This window comes from Dermacentor silvarum, chromosome 5, assembly GCF_013339745.2.
Source record: "Dermacentor silvarum isolate Dsil-2018 chromosome 5, BIME_Dsil_1.4, whole genome shotgun sequence".
NCBI classification, from domain to species: domain Eukaryota; kingdom Metazoa; phylum Arthropoda; class Arachnida; order Ixodida; family Ixodidae; genus Dermacentor; species Dermacentor silvarum.
In genome coordinates this window covers 112,849,585-112,872,864 of record NC_051158.1, presented here as the reverse complement: position 1 = coordinate 112,872,864, position 23,280 = coordinate 112,849,585, and the positions used below count along the sequence as shown (strand labels likewise).

Here is a 23,280-nt window from a genome sequence, read left to right as displayed (position 1 = left end):
TTAATTGTTGAGTAGCTTACAAAAATCGCATGTACGGAGCACTTTAAATAATTCCAACTTCGGCAAGGGCAATTGATAAGCCAGCAAAGTACCCGAAGTTTCAACGGTGCGCTGAACGCGCGGCCGTGTCATAGCATTCTCTTCCTGGCTGTATTCCTATGTAAATTTGTCGATGCATTTTGAAAGGTTATCTTACCCCACCTGGTAATCAAATTTGACATGCCAAACGTGCACGCTATCGTAATGAATTTTCTACGACAGCATGTCTACCTCTGTGCATGGCTTGAATAAATAGAACAAGTAACTTAGCGCAATAAAAAAACACGGACACAAGAAAGGGAGACAAAGACAAGTGCTTGTCTTTGTCTCCCTTTCTTGTGTGTGTGTTTTTTTATTGCGCTAAGTTACTTGTTCAGTTATGGAAAACCAACTAGCCCAACAATGAACTATTCTTGAATAAATATTTCAAGCACATTAAGTTGTATCTCTTCGCTACTGGAGAATCTTTTTTTTTCCTGCACAGAAACCATTAAACCTTGAATATGTTGCAGACTTCGTATCCTTACTGCACCTGTGCTCGTCTCGCACTCCGGGTTCGATTCCCACCCAAACCGAGATGTACCAAAGTTTCTTTCCAAAGCCACTAAATTACTTTGTTTACAGGAACCTTCCTGACAAATGTGCCTTCAGTCCGAGCATTTTTTGCGGCGTCGGCCACATTTCGTCACGGTGCAGTTTCGCCAAGGTTTGCGCTGCTGAGCACGATGTCGTGGGGATCGAATTCCGGCTGCGGCGGCCGCACTTCAATGGTGGCGAAATGCAAAAAACGCCCGTGTGCTTGCGTTGTAGTGCGCGTTAAAGAACTCCAGGTGTTCAAAATTAATCCGGAGCTCTCCACTATGGCGTGCCTCATAATCAGAACTGGTTTTGGCACGTAAAACCCCAGAAAGAAGTAGTTTCGCCAAGGTCGCCGCCAAGGGTACGCAAAGGGCACCGCCAACATAGACAGCTAAGGCTTTCGCCTTAATAATGCACTGTAAAGCCCCCGATAGGTGGAGACTAAACAGGATGAGCATAATATACAAGGGAAAAGGGGACGAAGCTGATATAAACTACCGTACCATAACAGTGATGTCAGCGGTTTACAAGATGGTGATGCAGATTATAAAGGAAAGACTGCAGGCGTAGGTGGATGGAAGGCGAGTTGATGCTGGCGTTCGGAAACAAAGGAAGTTAGAAATTGCTGTTCTCAATTACGCAGTGCATTGAAATAGCAGAAAAGGAACACCCCTAAGGCTGGCATTTCTGTATATCAAGGGAGCCTACGACAGTGTAATTCAAGAGGATTTGTGGGCCATACTGGGTACACTAGATGTGGATGGAGTAATTCTGATCTGTTAAAAGATATCTTCAAAAGTAAAAAGTGTAAATGTGTGTTTTTGGAGCCTATGGAATTGCACCAAATATGGTGGTACAGGGTGACATATGGGATGAACATCATTCGAGAGCAGGGAAATTACCAGCAAGATAGTATTTGACGAGCGATTAAGAGAAATGGGGGGAAAAGCGGTGGGCTAGGGAAGCTCTCAGTTACGTGTACATGAGGAATGTTGACACGAAAATGGAGAAAGCAAACCAGAAACTTCTCAAGCAAGTATTTGGATATTAGCAGGACGTCAAACCATGAATCATCGGTTAAGAAAAAGTTACTGGAACGGAAAGGCGTCTGTGGAAAATAGGGATGCAGACGAAATCAGCACTGAGTACATGCAGAACTTTCGACCGGGAAAAAAATGTCTACGGTAATTCTAGGAGAAGCTTTTTGTTGCTTGAAGCCTGGACTCGTGCTATACGGAAAAGATATCCCACGCAGAAGGGGGGCGCAGAGCTGCACGCCTATTGGCTCTCGCCGCAGGCCACTTCCGCCAGCATGGCGGCGCCCAGCGCAACCGCGACGCTGGTTCGGCGACACACGCTGAGAGCAGCCGCTGTGTCAGCTGCAGCAGACGATTAGGCGTCCGGCCGCCGAAGATGGGAGCGTCCGCTCTTGCACAAGCGGATACTGCTCTCGTTTGTGCCCCGGTGCCGCGGCGGTAGCCGACATGAAGCGGTGCTCGTTGGGGTGTTGCGGAGCGCAGCGGAGCAACACTCCAAATAAAAAAATACAGCTCCAGTCAGGTAGACTGCTCTCTCCCTGATAGCGAGATTATATTTGGATCATCAAAACAGTGATGCGTTTATTTAGGAATAGCATCGATCCCTTAACAGCAGCCACAGTTGTGCCTACAAGTCTGGCAGGTAACAGTGGTCTGCCTTTTCCCATTCTTCGGCTATTTCTAAATAAACGCATCACTGTTTTGATGATCGAAATATAATCTCACTATCAGGGAGGGAGCAGTCTACCTGACTGGAGCAGTACTTTTTTTATTTTGGGTGTTGCTACGCTGCGCTCCGCAACACCCTCAACAACCGCCGCTTAGCGTCGGTGCCCGGCAACACGCCAGCACCAGGGCACAAACGAGAGCAGTATCCGCTTGCGCGAGAGCGGACGCTCGCGTCGCGTAAACCAAACTTCAAGTCTCGGAAGCCAACGTTGCGCTGGGCGCCGCCATGCTGGCGGAAGTGGCCTGCGGCAAGAGCTTTGCGCCCCCCTTCTGCGTGGGATATGTTTTCCGTATACACAGCCTGGACGGGCGCATTGCGGACATACCGAGCCAAGTACCAAGGGATAGACACATTATTCGGTGCGTGTGGAGAGGAAGAGAAACGACTGAACACCTAATACTTTTCTGTAAAGGGCTTAACTCTACCGTTCAAAGCAACGGGGCTGTCTTTTTCGAAGCATTGAGGTTTAGTGACAGTGGAGGCAAAGTAGACGTTTAGCGGGTAGAAATAACCAAACGGAGGTTATCTGATTGGTGGCTAAAATCAATACAAGAGTCAAATTTAACCCTCCACTTAGCACAGTATGTATATTCATAATATTACTAATCACGGCTAGGTGGCGTGAGCCACCACCAAATTTTTTTTTATTTCGAAAGTTCGTCCAACGGTATAAATTATTAAATATAGAAATGTAAACCGGTTTTGGCGATGAACATCAATAATGCTCGATGGTTGCTTCCATAGAGCCATGAATCATAGTCCATTGGTCGCGTGGGATGAAGACCCACTGTTTGCAGGTAGCGCCGTCGTACCTGGTTTAGACCAGGGCATGTCCACAACAGGTGTTTGATTGTAGCCGCAGACGCGCAAGCTCGGCAATATGGGCAGGTATCCGCAAATGGTCTACGGAGGTGTTGTGGCCAGGCATAGCTAGGTGACCGATGGGGTAAGTGCCACCCCCACACAGAGTCTCCGCAACACCACCTCCTCCTGGTGTGTAAGGCCGCCTGGGAGATTTGAACCACACGGTGGAATTAAATCTCGTGTGGTGCGGTGGAGAATCTCCCTGCAGTGGAGGAAATCACCCTGGGGGTCACTTGGGAAAGGCGCTTCCACAGCTAGTGGCAGCTCACTGTGGGTGGCGGTGTCAGCTTGTATGTGAGCAGAAATAGTGTCCCGTGGAATCCACTGTATCCGAATCTGACCGGGCATCTGTGCAGTCATTCGGTGTATTTCATCTATGACAGGGTGGGCATTGTATACCTTCTGAATCTCCTTTATGGCTGAGGTGGAGTTGGTGCGTATTATTATAACCGGTGCCGGCGACGTGGAAGCAGCTATCACCAAGTTTGTTCCGTCTCGTATGGCCAAAAGCTCAGCACTGACCGATGGGACCGGAGTTGTCAGACGGTACACATAATTAGCACTTATGGATGAGCGTCCTTGCACCACGGTGGACGTACCCACTTGCATGTCCATGCAGCTGGCATCTGTGTAGGCCACCAGTGAACCTGTCGGGAGTGCGGCATCGGCTTCTATGTGGCAGCGGAAGGTAGCCGATGGACGAGGGACCGGATTTCGGAGACGGCCGATGGGTTTGTTGTCAGTAAGTTGCTGGTGGTCCCAGGGTGGAAGGATGTCAACCGAAGATGGAGAGGTAGAAACCGGACTGCCCGTGTATGCCGCTAAGTCAGCAGCAGGTTGCAGAAAGGATGGCTTTAGATCCCTTGCTGGACGGCGTTGATGAATCAGCTTGTCAGTGGTGTTTAGTTACGCCTTTTCCTGAAGTGTCGGGATTGGCGTCCATTGTGGAAGACCGGCAACGACGCACATTCTAGACAGGTCCAATCTGTAGCCGTGAGGTGCTGGAATTGAGCCGAATAGATAAGACGAGGCTGCAGAACTGTTTGGACGAGTAAACAGGCAGTCTTGTTGCAGGCTCCCCCAGCCTTGGAGTAGATGTGTCTTATCAGATGAAGCACTCGGTGCGCTTGCTGCCTAATTTCGTGGATCCAAGCTTTTGCTGAGCCATTTGCCGTGACGACGATGCCTAGTACGCGTAGCTGGGGAGCTGGTGTCAGAGCACATCCGGATAGATGCAGGTGGATAGGCGTGTCCAGAAGCCGTCGATGGCCCGCCACTAGATTTTAAAGTGTTCAGCCTTCTTCATCCATCCATCTTGAAGCTCCGGCTGTGGCAGTGCCCATTGGCTGAGGCGAACTCACTTGTAGCTCATGGGCAGAGTAGCTGTCGTCTGCACGACACCATCGTTGCGTCGTTTGCATTGTTTGCGCCACTCTTTCCCCATTTTATTTACTCAAGGTCCTAGGGGAATCAAAATATCAGTAGCCCCTCCCCTGTCGAGGAAATGGGGGTAAGCTAATTGTCGTGTGTTTCTTGGGTGTTCCTTGGAATGAATTGCACTGACGAGTACCACGTTGTGCTCGAACCACAACCGGTCACATGCACTGCAGCTGGCTCCAAAGCTCTGGTTCAGAAACTCGCGTTGAAACGTGGCTGTCGCACTGGGAAGTTGGCGCTGGCGTTGCCGAGGCGTGCACCGCCGTTGTCAGGTTCCTGGAGGGTAAGGCAACGCTGACATTTGGCCTGAACATCGCGCTCCCGCAACTCGGGGTCCGCGGCTCTTCGCTGATGTTTCGCCTGGGCTTCCGAAGCCCTCACACTAGAATCGGCACGTCGACGACGAGCCCTTTCCCGAGCGCGTTCGCGGGGCCGTTGCAGAAACGCAGCCTGCTCCTCAGCAAACGCAGCACGTGGGGCCTTCCCATCCATCGCTGAAACTTATCTGAGGCGAGGGAAGACCGGTGGAGCGCTCGCTAACCCCTTACTTTTCCCTCCTCGTGACACACCAAACGACTTTGATTGGTCGCGCGCGTCACGTGTCACGGCGCCGGCGCAGCCTTCCACGCACCTGCTTTCTTCCTTTATTTCCTTCCGTCCTTTCTTTCGTGTCCCTGGCTCATACCCACATATGCAATGGGGGTATGCACCACACGTAAGCTTTTGCGTGACTACAACACCAACAAAACTTGTGAGCCAATACAAGCTTTGCTTGAATAATGGAGTTTCCGTCATCGAGTATGATAAATAGATGCAGCGGAGTGAGCGCCTGTTAAAGCTCCATGCAACTGCGGTACGGTTTCCAGAGTCCGACACGACAAGCGCCCGGCCAGCACGCGGCACCCGGCCGTTCATTCGGGTGAAGTTTAAGGTGAAGGCGACTGTGGCGACACCAACTTTTCAATAAAGAAAGCCTCAGCAGGGTGGGGAGCCCGCAATGGACCCACTCTAACCGCGTTCCGGTCACCCATGATGTGCTCTACTTGCACGTGCTGCGATTCTACGCTTTCTAGAGAGCTACCAGGCGTCGTTTGCTTAACAAACACACTGATGAAGTAGCAATACCTCGCTTTTCAGCGAAACCGCGCAAGACGCGCCAATCCCACGGAAACGAGTACCTGAAAATGCAGCGTCAGCGTGTCGAATCCTCGCTGGCGAGTGCAAGTGTTGTCTAGTGCTGAGGCGGTGCACGTAATTCGCCCGTGGATATTGCGGATGCTGAATCATTTGTAGAATAGACTACGTCATGAGTTCTACAAGGCCTATTGAATGACTTCATCATATGTCTTGCGACTTGGAAGAAGTTCGGTGACCGGACGAATTTGGCGTGCATGGAGTATCATCATCAGCAGTCTATATTTCTGTCCACTGCAGGACGAAGGCCTCTCCCTGTGATCTCCAATAACCCCTGTCTTATGCCAGCTGATTCCAACTTGCGCATGGAGTATAGGTACCCAAAAAAAGTCGCAGTTTCGCCCTTAAGGCAAAGCATCGACTACGATAGCAAATTAGTAGACAGCCATACAAAGTAAGGATAGTAGTTTTATTGGCCGCCGTATAAACTTGTAAGCATTAATTAGCTTACTAACTAAATTAACAAGCATGGTGTCAGCGCGCACAGGCAAACATGAAAACATCATACTCGATGACCGCGCGGACATTCGCTGTCAAAACGCTCGCGTGAGGAATAGCAGCTGCAGCAGCGAGCAAAGTGACCTTCGTGCTGTCTATCGCTTCAACGCAAACTGAGCGGCGAGAACACAGCGCACGCAAAATTACGAGCCGTCGGCCCACCGAGACTGCGGCCCCAAAGCAGATCCATAGAGAAAGAAATTGGCAGATCGCTCTCAAGTACAACCTAGATTGAGCCGTGATTATCGGCTCACCCTCGCCCATACGGCGCGCGGGGACAGTGTTATCGCCCTTTCACTTTATACGGAATATCACGGCAACCACGATGGCAGAAATGTGCCTGGAGTGTCCATATGATTGTTATCTCAATAAAACCAGGTAGCATAGTGAAAGCACCTGTTTATAATAATTGAATTCTGGGGTTGTACGTGCCAAAACTGCTATCAGATTATAAGGCGCACTTCATTGGCGCCCGACTGGCCACTCGAGGCACTTTGCGTGTATTCGCGGGCTTCTTTCACATTCGGAAAAACACTTTTATATAGCACGTATTGAACAAAAGAAAGCTGTATCGGGAGTTCTTCATGTTGCTCTACAATTTTCTCATTGACACTTTTCAACTAATTGTAACAATTCGGGAGGACACTTAAGCTTCGCTTTTAAGAGTGGAACGCCATAGCATTCAAAGATCCCTGACTGCTTCTCACACTTCCCGACAACTGCAGTTTCAGCAGCCGTTATGGTTACCGGGAAACACTGGTGGTGAACGATACATGCACGAAGGTGAGCTTTCTGGTAGAAACAAGGCCTCTTGCGTGGGGCGATCCCGGACATAATGCACAGCCGCGCCAAAGAAATTTCATAATTTCCAGGTTTCCATTTTCGTTTCGTACTTTTAAGATTTCAGTCTGAGAAGATTTAACATAAAAGGCATGGGCTGTGGGTGTTTTGTTTCATGGCATTTGCTTGTGGATTGTCATTCTCAATATTCCGAGGAAAAGTTTTCCCAAGAATGCAAGACAAGGTATGAGCAGCTATAATGATAGAATGGTGTGGCATACCTAAATATATTTGGAGGGCCAGCGTGGTTAGGGATGATTTTCTCGGCCGCGGGCGCCAAAGCCGACACCGACGCCGGACTTTCTGCGACACGGGGCCCTTAACGCTGTCGCGTTTATATTTCAGAAGTTGATTAATTAAGACAAAGTATGTCATTAGGCGGAATGCAAAAAAACTATCTGAATATCTCTTAGCAGCGGCAAACAACGTTACCTTGGTTTTGTCCAGCTGTGTGGCACTTGCATATGTTTAAATCATTGTGCATGATAGTTGGGCTACACTGTATAACAATATACCGTATTTTCCGGTCTATAAGTCACGTCCCCCTCAGAATGGCAGTGCCCCCCCCCCCAAAAAAAAAATGTGTATGAGACGCACCTGTTCATTCGGTGAGCAATGTTAAAAAAAATAGTGACGTTTCACTTGGTGAATGCGGGTCACGTATGGATGCCATTCATTCCATTACTTCGTCCTCTGCTACAGAGGTCTTCCAGATAAGAGAAAATTCGGAGTAGCGGACAACATTGATGAATTCTACAGCGTTAATGAGAGGGTAGCAGTCGTCGTAATAAAGCTGAATAGGAGGTATAGAATGAAAATAGTACAAGCCTACACCCCAACCTCCAGTCATGACGATGAAGAAATAGAACAGTTTTATGAAGATGTTGAACTAGCAATGAGAAAGGTGCAAACTCAGTATACTTTAGTCATGGGCGACTTCAATGCAAAAGTAGGGAAAAAGCAAGGTTGGTGAGCAAGCCATTGGCAACTACGGCATCGATTCTAGGAATGCAAGAGGAGAGATGTTAGTAGAATTTGCGGAAAGGAATAGGCTCCGAATAATGAATACCTTCTTCAGGAAGCGTAGCAACAGGAAGTGGACCTGGAAAAGCCCTAATGGAGAAACAAGGAATGAAATAGATTTCATACTCTCTGCCGATCCAAGCATAGTGCAGGATGTAGAAGTGTTAGGTAAGGTCAAGTGCAGTGACCATAGGTTAGTGAGGTCTAGGATTTCTCTCAATTTGAAGAGAGAGAGAGTGAAATTAGTCAAGAGGAAACAGGCCAACCTAGAGGCAGTAAGGGTAAAAGCAGACCAATTCAGGCTCGTGCTCGCAAACAAATATGCAGCTTTAGAACAGGAAGATGAAGATAACATAGAGCTAATGAATGAAACCGTAACTAGGCTGATCTCAGAAGCAGCAATTGAAGTGGGAGGTAAGGCACCAAAGCAACCTGTAGGGAAGCTCTCCCAAGAAACAAAGGACCTAATTAAGAAACGACAAAACATGAAAGTGTCCAACTCAAGAGATCAGATAGAATTCGCTGAACTGTCAAAACTGATCAACAAGAAGAAAGTAAGGGATATTCGAAATTATAACATGGGAAAAATTGAGGAAGCCGTAAAATATGGACGCACCATGAAATCAGTAAGAAGAAAACTACGCATAGGACAAGGCAAGATGTATGCACTGAAAGATAAGCATGGTAATATCATCAGCAATTTCGATGACATAGTAAAAGCAGCAGAAGAATTCTATACTGACCTGTACAGTAGCCAAAACAGCCAAGCTTCTTCCATTCGAAATAGTGATGAACCGGATACAGAAGCTCCTTCTATAACTAGCGATGAAGTTAGAAGGGCCTTGAAAGATATGACCTGGGGAAAAGCTGCTGGAGAAGATGGAATAACAGTCGATTTCATCAAATATGGACGAGATAATCATGCTCGAAAAGCTTGCGGCTTTCAATACACAATGCCTGACGACTTCAAGTGTACCAGAGAGCTAGAAGAACGCCATTATTATACCAATCCATAAGAAGGGAGACGTTAAAGAATTGAAGAAGTATAGGCCCATTAGCTTGCTTTCAGTGTTCTATAAAATATTCACCAAGACAAGTTCCAATAGAATCAGGGCAACACTTGACTTCAGTCAACCAAGAGAACACGCTGGCTTCAGGAAGGGATATTCTACGATGGACCATATCCATGCCATCAATCAGGTAATCGAGAATCACAGTGGTAATCACAGGAATAGGGGGCGGATCAAGAGTAGCACCAAAGGAGAAGCCTTCATCGAAACAAACTTGGAAGGGGGTGACTGCATGCTCAAATTTGTTAGTTCACAAGTTTGCTTAGAATGAGCCCTGTCAAAATTTGAAGAATCCTACATGGTTGATGAATAACCGCATAGGCTAAAATTATTTAGGTACTGTTTATGAGGACTACATATCTGCTGGAAATCTCTGAGAATAATTAGGTAAGCGCAGAAGAATACCCACCACTTGTGGGGACATCCTTGATAGAATGAAAATGTACGAGTTGTACCTGCGTGGTGTATGAAGTTACATTAAAAAAAAAAAAAACTCAGTAATGGAAACCAAATGCAAGGAGTAGTACTCCAAATACTATATTGTAACTTCTTTAGGACTAGATAAATGCAAATAATTATAATAAACAGTTGAAACTTGAATACCAACCACAAAAATAAAAACTATTACATGTTTCAGCTCCTACATGAGAGCTTTGTTCATTATGTTTGGGAAGAAAGCTCCAGTTGAACCATCTCTTACTTTTCCTTATTGTAGTTGGCGTCTAATTTTAAGTGGCTTACCATGCCTCATCATACCGTATTGGTGAAGCAGCGCACAGACCAGGACCAAGTGGAGAGACACAAGTACAGTCGCAATTACTTTCTTTTAGAACGAACAATTCGACCTTATGGTGTGAAAGAACTATAGTGTCATCGTAAAGTAGTGAGCACCTATGCTGTGAACAGTGCCCTTTAATGTGGGAGTGATTGTTTCCCCCCAGTGACCTTTTGTGTTACAGAAGTTTTCGTCTTCACACACTGACCCGTTTGACCAATACAGTAAAACCCCGGTGATACAATCACGGCTGGGACGAATTTTGGTGTGATACGAATTCGTAACATTCCCCGGCTGGAACACATTGCTCTTAGTATGAAAAACATCGGCTGCTACGAACGCGTTGCCACACCGCTGCGGATCATACAAACACGTGAGCAAGAGCGGCGGCGGCCGCAGCGGCCGAGCCAGCTGAGCGACCGGCACAGACAAGCCGGCACAGCGGGATCTGGGCGGGATTCATATTCGCCAAGCAACCAGCTACGTCACACGTAGCTGGTTGCTACGCATGACGTAGAAGGTATTGTAAAGGAATCAGGGAGACAGAGAAAACACCCGTTCCTGGGCCAGCTGTTCTATATTCTGCTTTGTCCTGTCTGTCTGCCCGCCCCCGCAGTCCGAGTGTGGAAGCATAAGTGCATCATTCTCTTCATTACAGTATTCATTATTCGGAGCCTAGTGCTTTCCACGAATTCTACCAACATCTCCCCTCTAGTGTTCCTAGAATTGATGCCGTAGTTGCCAATTGCTTGCTCACCAGCCTGCTTTTTCCCCACTTTTGCTTTGAAGTCGCCCGTGACTACAGTATACTGAGTTTGTACCTTTCTCATTGCTAATTCAACATCTTCATAAAACTGTTCTATTTCTTCATCATAGTGACTCGAGGTTTGACCGTAGGCTTGTACTACCTTCATTCTATACCTCCCATTCAGCTTTATTACGACTGCTACCCTCTCATTAATGCTGTAGAAATCATCAATGTTGCACGCTATGTCCTCTGTAGCAGAGGACACAGCTGTTAGTCAGCACTGTATAAGCCTCACCAATTCCTCTAACCTCACTAAGGCCAATAATATCCCAGGCAATACCTGAGAATTCTTAAAATAGCCATGCTAAGCTAGCCTCACTCGATAGGGTGCCTGTGTTGAACCTTGCCAGGTTCAGTTTCCAGTGGCAGCCTGTCCGGACCCAGAGATTCTTAGCACCCGCTGCCGTGTCGCACGTCTCCACCGCCTTGGTCAGGTGCTCCGCAGCCACTGTGGACTGAGAGCCATGGGTTAATTCTAGAAACCATGAGGCAGGTAGTGGCCGAATACTGCACCAGGGAGGCCAATTCCTGTTCTATTGAGGGATTGACTTTTTTGAAGCTTAGTGGGCCTTCCTAATTTGGTTGCTCTTGGACTAGTATAGCCCCACTAGCTCTCGGTGATATATATTTTCTTTTTGCCGGTGTCAGGTGCCACTCCATGCCTAAAAATCTAGTGAACTGGAGGAGGATTCAAACTTACGACCTTCAGATTAGAAGCCGGGTGGGTGTTCTACCTCTGCTCCACACCACCACCATCATAAGATATCATAACTTGCATTAAGAATGAAGGACAAGGAATGTAATCACAGCGCTGATCTGTTATCACACGAAAGAAAAAGCACGCGACATCTCGCACTTATACGCAGAGTAAAAGAGAGGAGGCGAGATTTTCATGTTGTCGCGTGACTGCCACAGCGGCTCGCTGCCAGTTGGTGTGGCCGCTCTGCCGATGCTGCATTTTGCCAAACTTTGCATGCCGTGTGGCCTGAATGCATGCCCTATCCGTGCTGTAATATGCTCGATGAAACTCGTGTTTGTCTGAAGACTTTTTCAGTGTTTTCGAAAAGAGTTGTGTTGTGTCGGCAAGTCCTGTGAGCATATTTGTTCTGCTGATTCGTTTTCTGGAATTGACTCATACCGAACTGCGGCATGCGACTCCGAGTGCCAGTTGGCTGCGCTCAGGCTGGCTGCTCATCAAAATGGCCAAAAAGTGTTTTGTCCCAAATTGCAAGTTAGGGTACCAGAGTTGTACGGGAGCGTGTGTCGCTTTCCAATGCTCTGCATGGACCTGAGGGTGTAGAAAAGTGGTAACGGTAAAGCATGTGCTTAACGCAAGGAGCTTGACCTTTCCATGTGCTGAGCACAAAGAAGAGATCATTGCACACATTCTGCACTATTTTGTAGCAATTAGAATGAGGCAGCACTGCAAGGCCTGAAGCATGAACTTAAACAAGCTTAAGAGAAAAAAAACTAGCAAAACTTTGTTCATTCTGAATTTTCTTGCCAATTTTACTGAATATACAAATCTTTTTAATATTTATTGTGAATGTAGGTTGCAAAAGGTTTGTGCCAGGTAATATATAGTGTTGTGGCAGAATAAAGTATATGTTAAGCCCTTGCTTCAGTGTACCATTCCTAACATTCTATGCGGCAAGTGTAAGAGCACTGTACCCACCACCAGACGTACTTACGGTTAGGCATTCGATTTAATATAAGAGCTTCCTATTATCCTCTCGAAATGACAAAGTAGGATAGAAAAATTATGCACATCCATGGACCTCAGGAGCACAAAATATACTGCTCTCGGAGCTGTGCTTGATTTAACAGTGTGACATGCACTTCATCAAGCTGTACTGCATATGGCTTGTACAGGCGCAAAGTACAGCTGCCATCCCCTCAAGCCGAAATGGAGCCAGTTGCGAAACACTAAACGGAAGACTGAGCAGAGGTCGTGTGTCGAGCTAAGTTTGTAACCAAACACATGTGTAAACTTCGAGATGCAATTGTTCAAGGTGCTCTGAGGAAGTTAATTTTTCTTTTGTTTTAATTTGCTGAGACGGCGGGAGCAACTAGAAAAGACAAGGTATATAGTACAGTTAAACCTGGATATAACGAAATTGTTAAATTCCCGAAAAACTTCGTTATAAAGAGGATTTCCTTATATACAGGTTCGGCACGAAAATTCAAAAAAGAAATGCTTACCGCATTTAATTGATTGTAACGCGCACCCGTTTTCCGTTTTTGTCGAAGCACTCATCCTTGGAATGTCACACAAGTTACTGGATGCGTGTCGTTTCGCACAAGTGCGGGGCATCGGAAACGAAGAGCAAGCGGCACAATGGCGTCATATAGTGTTGCAGTAGAACCCCGCTGTTACGTTCCCGGGTGCTGCGTTTTCCCGGCTGTTACCTCGTTTTCGGCCGGTCTCAGCACAGCTTCCAGCATAGACCGCAATGCATTGGTAATCCCACTGTTGCGTCGGAACTGTGGGACCGTTGCCGCAGCATACGTTGCGAACTACCACCCCATGCAGGCCCGAGCGGCCAGTTTCACTTTTCGTGTCGCTTGGCTTGGTGGCTTGACGATGGCATTGGCCGCCTAAGTGCCGGGGGCGACAATTATGACGTATTTTCGGTTTCCGCTAGCAAAAGTATGGCCCTTGAGATCCGTATTTGCTATCTTAAGATGGTGTCTATGACCCGTTGTTGCCCTGAACTTGGCTTTCGCTCATAGATGTTCCATATAAAGTCCAAGGGCGATAACGCAGTCGCCGTGCGCCGTATGCTGTATGTGTGAGTGAAAACGTGCGAGGGGAGCCGACGACCGCGTCGAAATCTCAAGCGCGCAAGAAAGAAGCACGGAGGAAGCGCGCCTTCTTCCGTTGCGCTCGAGGCACCGGCGAGGGGGGAGGGATAGCGGGCGGCATTGTACTGTACCCTGGCATCAGCTGCGTACTGCGTGGCGGCGCGCAGTCGCGCGGGCCGTATCTTGAAAGCAATCTGCGTTGGGACAGAGTGTAGGCAGTGTAGGTGTATCGGTGGCTCGTAGCTTCGTGCGTGCTGTGTGTTCTCGGCACTCAGTTTGCGTTGAAGCGATAGACAACAGCACGAAGGTCACTTCGCTCGCTTCTGCAGCAGCGCTTCCACACGCCGCCAGCGTTTGACAGCGTGTGTCCGTGTTTATCGAGTGTGATGTGTCACAGCGTCTGCCAGTGTGTCGGCAACATCAACTTGAAAAGGAGAGTGCCAGCTTGGCGGGCTAGGCCAGCTGCAGCAAGCGGCAGGATCAGGTTTTAATGAAGGGAGGGGGAAGGTCACGCCCGCGGCGGCAAGATCGCCGGGACGAGGGATGCAGGCACGCCTCGCCCACATGCGCTCGCTTCGCATTCCGTCGCGGCGGAGAAGGTGCTTCCGGTTGCTGCTCGCGCAAAAAGGACAAAATTTGGGGCGGAATCTCTAGGTTGTCGGTGAGGAAAATTCGTTATTTCGAGAGGGTCTCCCGCTGCCACTTCGTTACGTAGAAGTCTCAAATACATGTGCTTCTGTGGAGTAACGGTTATAAGTAACGTTATATCCAGGAATTCGTTATATGGAGGTTCGTTATAAGCAGGTTTAACTGTACAGACTTCAGTTTATGCTAGCTAACGGAGCTATTAAAAATTACAAAAACGCCGGTGAGAAATCGACTGCACATCCACTTAGATAATCAGCCTGGTTAGCACAGAAGTCTGGTGTATTCATCCATGTACATACTTTTCTTCATACCCCGTTGTAGAGCGTGACAAATGAGCAAGGCTGAGCACTAGTAACCTACACAGGGTGAATCAGTGAGCCTCAACTGTTAGCGCCACCTGTCGCCGGTAAATGGAAACAGCGTAGGCGACGAACACAATCTGGATGCTGCGCTGATCACAGTGTCATCACCGAACCTATTTTTCTTACACCGTGCACTAGATGTATGTTGGAAGAAGTTTGAGGTCATTGTGGTCTACTATCTGCAATGTTTGTCAACAATTGGCCTCCTAGAAGTTCTTCCCTATGTAAACATGGTTGTGTATGTTGCAGCTCAAGAACTGAAGTTTTAGTTACCTGCTTATGTGCCTGACTTGACAGATGAGCACGCCTATTTCTTAGTACAAGTAAATCAGGATGTGTCGATAGTGTACTGAGTAGGCGTATGTTAACAGGCTAGGATTTTGTTTGTCTTGAGTTATTTTTCACATCTTTATTTTACTTATTGCACAATGTGGACTAATAAAAGCCCAGACACAAGACTGAAGATGGAAAAATGCGTACAAAACTTTTTTTAATTACAAAATTGATGTGTCCTGCTGCGATGTCGTAACACGTACCTGCCAACTGTTACACCTTTTTTTTAACACGAAAGTGTTTTATCCCGGGTTTCACAACTGATTTCTGGCAGCTGATGTAACAGATGTAACGTCCGCCATTTAGGAGTGGTGAAGCGAAGTGCTGCATCGTGACACTTTAACGAGCACCAACAGGGAGCGCTTTGGTTGTCACAGTGCAGCGTCCAGCGCGGTGTAGCCGTAGAATAAAGAATCAAGTGCGAACGGCTTCCTGACTTTCTAAACTCGTCATTTTCAACGATGTACTGTGTAATAAATAATACCGTGACCATTATTAAAAAATGTCCGACGGTAGGATTCGAACCCAGGACCTCTAGTACAGAAGCCCAACATTGAAACCATTACACTACGGCCGCATACGTAGAGACACCCCTTAGAACGCTTTTATCAATATCTCGCGGGCAAGTCAGCGCGTTTAGATGTCCAGCGCGTTGCAACGCCGCTCGCCAACAGGACGCTGCGCGTGAAGCAAACATGCAACACGGTCGCCGTCCTGCAAATCGATCGCCTTTCACTGCAACGGACCGTGAGTTCATGAAGCAATCATGCAACAGCTTCTGTGAAGACACGTCTCACTTTTGGGTTCTAGCAATTCCTATAAAAGAGGGCGGAACTATAATTTTTTCTGGTATGTTGCCTCTAGGCAATACTAGTCAATAAAGAGTTAATTATACACGCGCATACCCGCCATCTCCTGTCAGTAAAAGCACCGAGATTTAAGTTTACTAGCAAGCCTTCAGAGCTACTTCGGACGTAGCTATGACATTAATTTTGGCATTAAGTGCAAATTGGTTTTCATTGTGCAGGGTCAAAGCATTCGTCCTGTCCAGCAACTACCGAGGATGGCAAGTCTCAGCACGGACACCTCCACCACTGTGATCGCTGTGACTATAAAGCTAGAAATCTGTCCGATCTGAAAGTGCACATTAGGGTCCACACAGGCGAGCGTCCCTTTCAGTGCCCTTTGTGCTCTTCCAGCTTCTCACGCACAACCCAACTGAATGTTCATTTGCGCGTTCACACAGGCAAGAGGCCATTTCAGTGCCCTTCATGCCCTAAGAGCTTCTCACAAAGTGCCAATCTTAAAAGACACCTGCGTGTCCACACTGGTGAGCGGCCGTATAAATGCCATTTGTGCCCTCAGAGCTTCTCACGGAGATCCGTTCTCAATACTCATTTGTGCATCCACGCAGGCGAGCGGCCATATCAGTGCCCCTCGTGCACTCAGACTTTTGTGTCTAGGAGTCATCTGAATGTTCACCTACGTATCCACTCGGGCGAGCGACCATACCGCTGCACCATCTGCTCCAAGTCCTTTGCACAGTCTAATCACTTGAAAAAACACATGAAAACACTGCTCCATGACAGCCCTGAGTAATTCACCAAACTTGTAGGTGTGCGTTATGTATTACGCAGAGTCTAAAATTATGAATGTACATACCTGTGCAGTATGCTGCATGGCATTGTGATGCATCAGGAAGCAAGTGTTGATATGTTTTATATGTTAAACTGCCAAGCGACTTCATGAGATATTTTGGCATAATCTAACAAGTTGCAGAAAGAGTGGGCAGATATTGCTTTCTTTCATGAAAAGTATCCCTTCATGCGCAGGCATAACAAATTGAGAAGCAATCATCCCTCAACTTTGCCTTCCAAACACTGCTGTTTGCATTGAGATAGTCGGGATAAATTGTGAATATTAGGCCAGTCATCGGGACTTGTTGGTCTCCTCCAAATAAACTGCTGCCTGAATGAAGATTCTTGTAAGTTAAATGGTGCCTCACCAGGTTTGGGCATCGATAACATGCAAACATGGTGGATTGGTCACACAATGACATTTATTCAGTAAACTATGAAACCATTCCACAGCACGAAAACACCTCAAATCTTAAAATATAAGCCTGTGTGTGCTTCTTCTTCTGGGGGGAGTCCAGAAGCGTCTTGGTGGGGAATCAAGGTCACACACATAAAGTCCTCACGAGTCACAGCCAATGTCCGATTTTTTGGACTTCCTAGGCACTGAGAAAATGTTGTAAAATGATGCAGTCCGAAAAAACTAATCTGTGGCTTTTACTGGGCTCAAGGGCTCAAATTTCCACAACTACGTCCAAAGTTGCTCTGAAGGCCTGCCAGTACACTTATTTGGTATCTCATACTGTGAGAGGAAATGGCGTGTGTAATCATTAAGGCACATATACATCTGCCTTGTGACAGTGGCCCCTTTCCACTCTTTGTATGCTTCACCGCAATACATTGCATATGTTTGATCACATACTGTTGTACTGCGGCGAAGCTTACTTTTGTGAATCGGCATTATGCAACGAGACTTGCTATGCTTTCCACACTGCGAAGCTATCGGCAGGAACGATGAAATTGGAATCTGTCCCATTTTGGACAGTGGTGGATACTTTCCATAAAAACACGGCAAACAATGCAAAAAGAAGGAACCTGGGGGCTCGTGATATATAAATGTGATGTCGTTTCTCGTCTTGGGTATTGGAGAAGGCTACAAAGAAATGGGACTTGCAGACACTACTCGAGGTAAAAGGGGTGTCTATGTTAGCAGCGAAGCTCGCCTCCTCGCAACATGGTGACCTCACATTTCAATTCATTCTATCTTCTCTAATAATGAACCAGTTTTAAAGATTATTGCGGTGAAATGTACCCCAAACGGATCTTTACAAGTTCCAGTTTCTAAGCAAAATTTCCGATGGCGCCTAGTGGGTGGCGTTTTAAGAGGTGTATACTTATGTGCACCGGAAAAGCTGACTGCTTATGGTTTTTGTCCCAGATGAAGATGAATTTTTCGTCAACTGTGAAGCTTTCTTTCTGATAAACTTGTAAAGATTTCCTTTAGAGTTTCATACTACAGTCAGGTTGATGACAATTTTTTCCTTTCATATTTTTATTAAGTGTTAAAGGGGCCTTGTAACACTTCTTGAACATTGTAAGAAAACGTTGCTGATCTGTAAAAGAGGCTCCTGTGAACATATTAGCCAAATATTATTGCAATATGGGCAGCTGGGAATTTTCAATGTCTTGTCAAAATCTGTGTAAAATCGCTTGCTCTCACCTCCACTATGTCGTCATGCAGCGTCATCTCATAAGCTCGGCCCAACAGCTCTTGGCTGCTTTTGTGATTGTGCAAACATTCTCAGTACTAATACTATAATTGCCAATTTTGAGGTAAATGAATGAAATATATATATATATGTCTGTGATCTTCATCTTTGCTCTGCCGGTCTATAAACAACAGTTGCATAGCCGTGCGTGCTGTGTAGTGTTGTCTAACGTGGCCGCCTCCGATTGCTGCCACGAATCCTCTTGCCACCGAGACACTCAGTTTTTGGGGAAGGCACTAGTGGAGACAAAAGGAGAGAGAAAGGCACTCATCATTGCAATAACTACGTGTAAGTTAACATATACTTGAAGGATTCTGAAAAAACAATTTCGACATTGCGGAAATATAATTTAATAGTGAGGTCATTCTACGTTGAGCTAGAAAAGTCTTTCAGGGGCTCTTTATTCCTCTCAGCTACAGGAAGGACTTTGGTACAACCAGGATGGGGGTGCCTTGTTCTTTTGGAGCTAAAGAGTATTTCCTAGTCAAGAACCTATGGGTCCACTCGTGGAAGAACCTGTTTACGTCAGTTTGCCACTTTCTAATTGTTGCACCTTGAGACATTCTTATGGTAATCACTCTTGAAACACTCTTAGGAGCTTAGGGTAATAGCATCAAAGCATATTTTGCGTCTATCCACTGACCATAAAGAATGTACCGACAGGATGCCAAGCAGACGCTGAGCAGATGACACGGGATGTACGAGCATGTCTCAAGAGGATTAGTCGAGAATTCATGTTTCCACAGTGGTGCAAGGAACTACTGAGATAGAGTATAGTACTTACTGACATTTCGACCATTGCAGCAGGAGGGGAATAAGACATTTCATATTCAGCTCCGATCGGTAACATGGCAACCGTATTTTTCTTGAAAGAGGCTGTGCATTTAGTATTGTGCCTTGTGCCTTGTGGCTGGTCTAAGAGGTTCATTATTGGCTACACGTTTGTTCCCTACCTTCTTTGCCTACATGTGAATCACTAGTACATAAGGAGTGCTATATTCGCAACCTCACTGTATAGGATTTGCAAGATGTAAAGTAGCTTTCGTTAGTGGGTGTACCTTTGGGAATTTTCTTTCATGTGTGTGACTGGTACTTCCAGTTTATGTTGTGTGGGCATAAAAAGATGTGATCTGTTCTATTCACCCCTCATTTTTATTGCATTTTGTCTTTTCTGGAGGACTATATCAATCACTGTTCTTGATGAGTGCATTGCTAATATTGTTTACGTGTTTTCTTTTTGTTTGCAACTATAATGATAACCTCTGCTGCTACCATTCCTAATAAACAGTCTTTTTCTTTGTTACTTTTATAGTTTCATTAGCATGTTATTCTCTTCGATGCTGCAATAGAATATCAGTGATGGCACTTGCAAGTTTTATTTCTTATTGCCATTGAGTGCCTTTGCTATGACTTATTCCTAACCAATTTAATATGTAAGCCAGTTCCTAAGTTCCATGTGTATTGTTTTCTTTTTTATATCCAATTATATGGACACTTCAACCGGATTTCTGCCATCGGCGTCGCCGTGAGGTTCCGTATAAAGTCCAAGGGCGATAAAATTGTCGCCGCGCGCCGTATGTGCGAGTGAAGGCACGTGGGGAACACGCGCTTTCACGGAGAGCGAATGCATGGCGAAAAGCAAACGCGACTTCTGTCGCCCTAAAGGCTGTGGTGGTATGGGAGAGAGGGACGGGGGCGATGCTCTGCTGCGGCATCAAATGCGTATCTTGCAACCGGGCGCAAGGGATACTGGCGACGCAGTCTGCCACGTGAAAGGAGCAAAGCGGGAAGGCAGCGTGGGGGGGGGGGGCTTTTGCTCTGACGACTACTGGTCTGCCAACAAATGGTGCACCGTATCTTGCAAGCGATCTCCACACGGCTCTGACCTTTGTATTCGCTGTGCTTTCGCCGCTCAGTTTCCGTTGAAGCGATGGACCGCTCGAACCTTCGCTCGCTGCGGCGGCTGCGCTTCCCCACACCAGCGTTTTGACAGTGGTTGTCTGCGGTCGAGTGTGATCTATTCATGTTTGCTTGTGTGCGCTGACACCACGCTTGTTAATTCAGTTAGTAAGCGAATGTGTCAAGTTTATGCAGCTGATAAAACTACTATCCCCACTCCTTATAGATCTCTACTTATTTGCTATCGCATTTGATGCTTCGCCTTTCGAGCGAAACTGCGGCATTTTTTTTTTAATCTTACATTATTTCATATAAAACACTTGTAATTCTGTCACCACAGCTGTTCCATCTTTTTCTGATGCATAGTTCATACGAATGTTTGAATACCTTGAAAAGCCTTTAGTCTGAATGCCACATTTTCAAGGCCTTACGCGTCTTAGAATATTTAGAGGTCCCTAATATTCTGGAGTATTGTAAGCTCATTTAACGGACTTCGTCGTTCTCATTTGTATATAGCCATCATCATCCCCGTTTTTCTTCTTCTTCGTGCTTGAGCCTGGGCAAACCTGCGGAATAAACGGGTCTGCCAGTGCTGCCTGTCATGGTCGTCTTGAAGAGTTTTTGAAAGTGGCGGAGGTGCAGGGCAGCGATAGTGCCAGCGGCCGACATAGGGGCGGCCATAGCTGTAGGGGTGGCCGGGCGCAGGCGGAGACCGGAACATAGCTCCAGGTAGGGCAGGAATGCAGGAGGACGTCGGGATCTCGACCGCACCTCCACCACTTTGAAAGACGGAAGGCGACCAGGACAAGCAGCACTGGTCTTTCTGCGAAGTGCAGATATGGCTGATGGTGGTTTCGTTAAGTCCAAACTGTCGTGTAAAAATCCGTCTTAATTGGGATTGGGGTCTGATTTGTTTTGGTCACCTACGAAAACCTAAAGTGCTGTTAATGGAAAGCCCTGGTATTCGAAGCATCTGCAGTTCGGCATTCCATGTCCGGAGCTTCTCAGTGAAAGGTCAAGTATCCTCCACGCTTTCTCGTGGACATTGTATGGGACCAGGAGGTTGTCTACATTCTTGAAGCAGAGTGGTGATCTGCTTTTGCTGACAGTGAATGGCCACTGTTTGCACGATCGAGCCATCCATGTGTGCAGAGGGCAAAACTGAAACACACACTATGCTTTTTCCTAAGTAACATGCATTGCCCATCAGATTCAGTGTCGTGTTTGACAGCACCTCCCACAATGGTGGCATTTCAAGTTTGTCAGCATTAAATATTTGCGATGGCAAAAGAAATGATCGTGAACGCAATAAAAGGACACTTGCCGCGGCACAGTGCAGAGTTGAATGTATTGAACGAGGCGGTGAATGGGAGTTGGATATACGCTTAGTACAGCACTATACTTTTGCATGGGCTTTCCAAGGGACGTTACGACCATTCGATATAGACAATCACTCGACATATCTGGGTTTGACTGTATCTACACGCAAAATATCTATTCTGTCTACATATACAGAGAAAACAGCACCCAACTACAATGTCTTGGTTCCTAATTAGCAGATTGTTAAAATAGTCTGACAGTCAGAAGATGTGGCAGTTTTCAACTCGACGTGGCTCATGAAGACGTAGCTGTTGTAACTCTGTCATGAAGTAGACGTCGGCTTCCTTCGCTTTTGCTTGACAGTGCTGGTTTCTGGCTTGGGAACTCGTGAACGATGTGGCACTTGACATGGTCGGTAGTGTGACGAGCCACGTCAGCAGCACAACATGGAAGTTGCCTTTGTGGCACTCGGCGGTGTATGTTGACGGCTGCTTGGGACTAGAATGGGACTGTGTAGTAGTGCCACGGTGCAGTGTAGCCAGGGCTCAGGAGCAAGATCTATTGCCAGTCATCTCCTGGTTGGCCGCTCTCTGGTCGAGATGTCCTATGCTGCTTGTCCATGTCCCCAGGTCACAGCTAGAGATGCGTCTGCACTGGTGCATGTCCATGTCAGCAAGGCATGCACAGCAACCATCGCCTTCTTGCTCATCTTGTCTCTTCCTCCCTCTTTGGCAGTTAAGGTAGCAGCAGCACGGCATTACGCTGATCGTTCTTTTTGACCTATGGTGAGTACCACCTGTAACAAGGCAAAAATCATGTTGCACAAAGCTTTTTGCAAATGCTGCACACGAAGATAGCTGGCTGCGTCGTCAGACTACTATATTCCACATGGATGGATGGATGCTATGAGCATCCCCTTTGAAACGGGGTGGTGGGTTGCGCCACCAAGTTTTTGTTATTATTTTGCCTAATGTCCTGCCTATATTTTTGAGTAAACGCCCAGATACAAAGAATTCCCAGCACCAAACTTTTTGAACCATTACTGGGAACTCTGTTTTTGTATACCTCCGTTCTTTGTGGTCTCCCTGCTTTTCTGCCCCCAAACCTCCAATCGCCTCTTATAAGCTGAGCTCTTTTGCAGACATGTTTACTTTCCCCCTGCTATCCCTAAACCAAAGGGTTTCAAGGAGGCCAGATGAGCCTAGACTTGCAGCTGGGTAGATTTCTTCACATTCCAATAAAACATGTTCCATTGTTTCTCTAGCTTTTCCGCAGCAAGCACATGCGGCACCGTCCTTGGTGTACTTCGCTTTATAACTGTGCGTTCTAAGGCATCCTGATCCCGCTTCGAAAAATAAGGAGCTTCCCTTTGAGTTATCATAAATTGTTTCCGTCTTGATTTTGTTTTTCCTTTGAGGTAGTTAGTCACAGCTGGTTTCTTTTCTCTTGCCACCACCCATGAGATTGTCTCAGCCTCTCTCACTTTGCGTTTGACGTTCTTTGTTGCCGTGTTGCTGACCATACCAGTCGCATACTTGCTGGTAAGCTTCCTAGTTATTTTTCTCTATCGTGAGTCAATGTAGTTCCTGTACAAATATTTGAACGCTCTCACATCCCATTTACTTTCTTCCATATTCCTCAGTCGTTCTTCAAAATCAATTTTACTCTGAGCATCC

General features: G+C 46.7%; 1 protein-coding gene across 1 annotated transcript in view; it reads left to right on the top strand.

Moving 5' to 3' along the window:
* Positions 1 to 19,679, top strand: part of LOC125945752 (zinc finger protein 501-like) — a 44,627-nt gene extending 24,948 nt beyond the window's left edge. The window contains exon 4 of the mRNA XM_049668028.1: positions 16,194 to 19,679. Within this exon, the coding sequence (XP_049523985.1) occupies positions 16,194 to 16,641 (448 nt within the window). The 3' untranslated portion in view covers positions 16,642 to 19,679. The remainder of the gene's footprint in view (positions 1 to 16,193) is intronic.
* The last annotated feature ends 3,601 nt before the right edge of the window (positions 19,680 to 23,280 follow it).